At 41.4% G+C, this 6212-nt stretch overlaps 1 protein-coding gene across 1 annotated transcript; it reads right to left on the bottom strand.

The window, feature by feature from the left end:
- Positions 1–2313: 2313 nt before the first annotated feature.
- LOC132984654 (NFIL3 like protein-like) lies at positions 2314–4992 on the bottom strand. Its single transcript, XM_061051525.1, has 2 exons — positions 4855–4992; positions 2314–4428 (listed from the first exon to the last, which is right to left on the bottom strand). Exon 2 carries the CDS (start codon positions 4342–4344, stop codon positions 3112–3114), a length of 1233 nt encoding a protein of 410 aa, XP_060907508.1. The 5' UTR covers positions 4345–4428; positions 4855–4992; the 3' UTR covers positions 2314–3111.
- Between the last annotated feature and the right edge of the window lie 1220 nt (positions 4993–6212).

Raw genomic sequence — 6212 nt, 5'->3', positions numbered from 1 at the left:
CGCGCGAGACTCTCCCTCTTTCTTTCTCTCTCTCTCTCTCTCTCTCTCTCTTTCTCTTTCTCTCTCTCCCTCTCTCTCTCACTTTATGTGTTATATGACTTTCTCCGTTTATTCTTCTTCACCCCTCCGTCTATACGTCCTTCTCTCCCTCACAGGGTAATGCCATGTCTTTCAGGGGATTGGTTAAGTTTATACCAAGGGCACGTCTGTGGTTTATGCAAGCACAATGTAACAACATGTAACAGATAGATAGATAGATAGATAGATAGATGATAGATAGATAGATAGATAGATAGATAGATAGATAGATAGATAGATAGATAGATAGATAGATAGATGATAGATAGATAGATAGATAGATAGATAGATAGATAGATAGATAGATAGATAGATAGATAGATAGATAGATAGATGATAGATAGACAGATAGATAGATAGATAGATAGATAGATAGATTACACAGGACGATATGAATAGCCTACAGGCTGCAGACCAATAGGGTCTAACTAATTGGATTTTGCTAATTATTTCCTTTTACTTTTATCAATGTGAAAACATTATCTGTGATTTGTGTTTCATATTAGGCTATACCTTCTTTATAAATTAGATTTGTATTTTTTACTGCAACAATTAAACATTTTTTTTAAATTAATGCGGACTCTCTCTCATCTGACTAATGCTAACAAAAGGAAAAATAAGAAATACCAATAATAAACAAGTTACTATATATTATTCATCTTTTAAATTCAGGACTTAACTTAAATAGATGTGTATTATCCCCCCCTATAGTTTTTCTATTGTCCCGCAACACATCATCAACATGTTTCATGAGCTGTTTACATCATCCACGTTTTACAAAACACCATTTTCTCACTAACAACCCCTCCCCCTGCTTTCCCTTTCACTACACATAGACAGACAGACAGACAGACGCAAGCACACACACACACCATCAGTTCTATAGACCCTGTTGGGTAAACGGTGGCCTTGAACTTGTCTAGCCCAACCACCACCATTCCTCAGTGTTATTTCCACCAACCCCCAACATGCTCCTCCATCTCTCTGCATGCAGGCAATCCCTTGGCAACAGTGGTGTAGTGGTGCCTGCCTAGCAACCAGAAGACCATCCTGTCTTGTGGCTATAAAACATGAGGTTTGTAGACTGAATGCTGGAAATGCATTCTCTGCATTTTTAGGTCTTGAAGGCAGCTGCACAACGTCACATTGAGCTTTGCTGAGGTCTTTTAATTTTAACTATAAAGCTAAATGATAATTTTTGCATTGTTCTTTTGAAAATAAGGATGTTTACTTTTAAGGTTGTAGTGCTGTTCCTCCAACAGAGACACAACCTTACATGTTCCTCATGCGCAGCATGTTGTTGTTGTTGTAGTGTGCGCACAACAGAGAGAAGAGGACCTCTGTAGTAACACTGCAACAATGAATGAATGAATGAGACTCTTGAACCATGCTGACGGGGACATTTGGCGCCACCTGGTGTTGATAAAAAAATACTGAAAATGGGAATAGCCTACTCGTGACTGTGGTAATAACCAAAAACATTCAGCTGAATGCAACACAATCCTTGATGGGATATAACACAGTGCATCCACTGCGGTTTTCTGACTCCCCACCATGTACAGACTTTTTTTCTTCTTCCGGAAACCTCTTCTGACTGCAGACTTGTACCCTTTCCAGGTGCTAATGTATTCTGAACTTGTATCCTTCACTTCCATATGGGCCAATCAGTCTCCACTGCAGCTGCTTCAGTGCTAAAAATAGCTCTCATACTGCTGACGTGATAGATGACTCATGCAGAGTCTCTCTCCTCTCCCTGCATCCATACACCTCCCCTTTCTCCCCGGCACTGTCCTACACCCCACTGTCCCAGCTTATTTAAGTGACCTTAGTTCTCGGAAAAAAAGGTGTGTGGTAGGCTACTTACACCGGGATGGTGTTTAAACTTCAAATGATTTATCAAAGGAAGATGGACTACTGAATTCAAATATTAGGAGTTTAGCAGAAAATGAGACTGTTACATATTCATTCTCTTGTGCAGTGCATCTCCTTACTGCACTCATCATGTATTCATCTAGGTTAGTTTTACCTATGTGATGCAAGATGCAGTCAAAACTGCTGCAACCTCTGCCTCTTATATGTTGCTAGCTGTATCTTGAATGAAAATTAAACAGTAGTGTAAGTACCATCAACCATATTAAGTGATATTCATTTGTTTATTTGTTATGATATCCATTAGCTGTACTCTAGAGCTCAGCTATTCCTCCTGGGGTCCACCATACAACACTCACCAAACATATTGTATATTGTATGCTCCACCATTACAGTTTAAATGAGAATTGTTTATTATCTAAAGTATGCCATTTGTTATAAATGTTCATCACTCATCATATAAAATATATTTTTATTTCAAATCCAGTACACATAACTATCATTTTAAACAAAGACAAAGGTATGTAGCGTGATAAGATGGCTTAGAAAAAAACCGAACACAGAAATAGCAAACAACACGTAAAGATTATTCCAGAAAAGGTGTCAAAGGTATTTTCTTTCAACTTTAGTGTTCTTTGAGACAACATATATTTATTATCATTTTTTACGTCATTGTATATCTACAATGGTAACGCTATGGTAAAATTTATTTTCAATATTTGTGTCGAAAAGCCTTGAAAATGTGCTTTGTCCAAAAGAAGAAAATAATGGCCTTCACCCACATCAGTGAACATTGAAAGATTGAGGTGTTACATAAACTTTTCATCATGTGCTCTGAGTTGTATCTCTAACATGAAATTGCTGTTTAAATTATATGACAGTGTTTTAAAAAGTGTACAGAGCTCTCTTAATCGTCAGGAAAAATCAACACAAGGACCCGTACATAACTCCCCCTGAGTTTATCATAAATTGGTGTTATTGTAGTAATGTGCCGATCATCACAGAACAGTCAGGCTCAGTGAAACATGTTTGTTGTAACACTGGGGCAGGGCCTATCTGGGGCATTAAGCACTGCACTCCATTTGACCATTTGTTAGGAAAGATGTGGTGTGAAATCTGTCTCTTAATTTAAACTCTTTCCATGAACCTCTTGTGCTCAGGATTTTAGAGTCTAGTGAGCACCTGCTGAGAGAAGAGCTTCTTGAGTTGAGCCACTTCTTGAGACAGACAGCTGATCTGAGATCTGAGATTGTCCTCTGTTGAAAGATTGGTGTCCTTTGAGTTCTGCAGAGAGTTATATAATCCAGAGGACAGACTTTGACACTGCAGCTCAGGTCCAGCACAGACCTCCTCCCTGGACCGCTGAGCCAGGTTCTGTGTCTGACTGACCCAACCCAACCGCTGTTGGTTGTTCTCCTGGATGTTTGGTCCCACAGTGGCTATGGGTGGTCCACTGTGTCTGCTATCAGAGGATGGAGACAGCTCCCCTCCAGGGCCCTTGAAGCGGAGCTTATGCGGGAGGCTCCTCAAACCCTCGGATGGGTCTTGTCTGTTCACATAGTGGCTTTCTTTGATTTCAGGGGAACAGATGTGGGAGCTGTAGCCATGTTGCTCCCCTACTAGCTCCTTTGGAGAAGGTCCACCTTGCTCACTCAGTGTGTCATCCAAAAACATAGAGTGAGCAATAACTTTTGAGGGACATGGGGTTGAGACACCCAACTCTGATACACTATGACCTGAAAGAGGCCTGGCTTTCCACGGGCCATTGATTGATTGCTGCTGCGGAGGTTGCGGGTGGATGCTGCTCGTGCTGGCTATGGGCTGTGTGTTAAGGCGTGATGATCCATCAGTGTGAGGCTGGTAGACATGGGTTGTATTGAGGGTTGCATGGGGGGGTGAAGACAGTGGTAGGATGGACACATCAGATGAGTCTTTTACCAGGCCGAAGCGAAACTTGAGGGCCAAGAGCTCAGCCCTTAGGCGGGCGTTGTCCTCCAGCAGGCCCAGCACTCGATTCTCCAGCACCATGTCGTTGGCTCTTCGCTTCTCCCTGGATCTCTTTGCAGCTTCATTGTTTTTTCGCCTCTTGTCCCAGTAACCCTCATCTTTCTTCTCCTCAGAGATAAACTCCCGTTTGCGACGAGCGCTGTTGCCATTGTCTTCATCGCAGCTGCTACCTGACTTAGCTTCAGTGTTGGCAAGGCTGTCTTTGTGTCTCAGGGCGAAGGTGTGACCCAGGAGGGTCTGGGCCAGCTGGCTTGTAGAGGTCAGAATGGAAACAGCCTCATCAGTGAAGGACCTGGCTTCTCCCAAAGGCCTGGACTCGTGTCCCTCCACAGCAAGCAGAGAGGGCAAAGCCAGGTCCTGGATCATGCCCCCTGCATTCTGAGCTGTCATGTTTAAACACTCCGATTTGCCAGTTCAGGGAGCTCCCAACGGAAGGTGGGCCGATTGGTGTGCAGCGTATAGTAATGGCACCACCTAGTGGCAAAAAGGGAGAAGTACATGAATTACGGTGACGGTGTGTTTCTAGAATACATAAACATTAAATCGACGTATTGTTAATCGGTGGAGGGTCTGAAGTATTTTACAGCAATACAATGTTTTAGAATAATCACAGAAGCTACATGAAAAAACAATTAGCCTAAACAAGAAACGCTAAATAAGGATAACCTAAAACTAACAGATTACTAATATAATTGGTCATATTTGATTGCCAGTTGTGGTTATGAATCAATTATGTTTTATCCAACATAAGTTATAAAATAAATAGCCTAAGTAAGCCGTGAAACTTTATTCAGAAGTTGGCTATCTAATTTGACATAACTTAACATATCCCCTTGAATGATAAAACGATAATACAATCAGTGATCAGTCTCAAAATAAAGTAGCCTGCATCTTACTTACCAAATCAAACAGCTTGTGAGAGCTTCAAAATCTTCTTAGACAGAGAGGGAACACGTGCTACTCCACAGGACGTCTGGATGTTTCTGCTACTGAAAAGCTCCGCATCTCTCTCTCTCTCTCTCTCTCTCTCTCTCTCTCTCTCTCTCATGTCTCTCGCTCATCGGTTCAGTTTGATCCTACCACAATGTCACTTTTAACCTACTGTATGTGTCAAAAAGTGACGAGCCGGTCAGATAAACAGCCAGTGATAGCTGGCACAGAGAAAGGCAGAAACTGTGTGGCCCTTCAACTAGAGTTCACGGGTTGGGTAAAAATGATTTCCTTGCGAGGCAAATATAACGGTAGGCTACTTACCCACTATGTTGTAGTGATTTGTTTGCTCTCTGTCCATATATTAATGGCACAAGGTGGTCATGTAATTGTCACAAAATTGACATAATGGCTGACTGAGCCTTGAAACAGAGAGAGTTTATACCCATGTTATCTAAGGCTGGGGTTATAGTGGTGGGTATGCCACTCTTTTATCCATAATATGCCCATTAATCCATCAAAAACAAATAGACCTATTGAATTTTACAAAGGTCGACTACCCGGTTGTCTTGCATTAGTTTCTAATATTGAAATTGTTTTAATGCTTGACACCTTGTGAAACCTGTTCACCCAAACAGCAAAGCTTAATTGGGAATCCTCCATCAAAATAAAGTGTTATAGTCTCAAGCTTGGGTGAACTATTTGAATTCTTGCACTGAATTCTCAAACATATTGCTTCTTAAGAACCAGGCAGTGATTCAAACTGCAGAGGTTAATAAAGGTGAAACTCTATAAAAGTTTTCTTTCATAACCACTTTCTTTTACATCACAGTGTTAGTGAGGTCATCCACTTTACAAAAGTCATGTGTGCGCAGCACAGGGGTCGGTGGCTCAAGTTGTCCTCAATTGCCCTGCGCAGGTGACTTCCCATAACAAGTAGGCAGGTACACGCCTTCAGGGTACATGGAAATATCCCATGTGTCTGTGTCATCTGTGTTTCTCAGAAAAACACCAGTTGTTCTTGGTTATACTTTTATTGCCATCGTTAGATTTCAAAACGTGTAATGCCGCTCACTTAGGACTCAGTTTTTTACTCTTTTTGGAGACTGTTGACCTCACTGTTTGGAATAAAGAAAACAATTAATGTGTTAGTGCACCTGTGGGCTAAATTATAAATTATGTTACCCTCTACGTTAGAGAAGAACATAAAGAATCACAGCTGAACAGAGAGTGAGCAATGCCGGTTGATAGTATGGTATGACTAGAAAAGAGCTCTTATGTAATGCTCAGAGCGAGAGAGAGAGAGAGAGAGAGAGAGAGAGAGAGCA

The sequence above is a fragment of the Labrus mixtus genome, chromosome 2 (assembly GCF_963584025.1).
Source record: "Labrus mixtus chromosome 2, fLabMix1.1, whole genome shotgun sequence".
Classification (NCBI taxonomy): Eukaryota; Metazoa; Chordata; class Actinopteri; order Labriformes; family Labridae; genus Labrus; species Labrus mixtus.
Note: the sequence above shows the minus strand (reverse complement) of the source record. Positions and strands in the feature narration are given on the sequence as shown.

What these genes read in the sequence shown, in the direction of transcription:
- LOC132984654 (XM_061051525.1), bottom strand. Translation starts at nt 4,344, where the DNA reads ATGACAGCTCAGAATGCAGGGGGCATGATCCAGGACCTGGCTTTGCCC.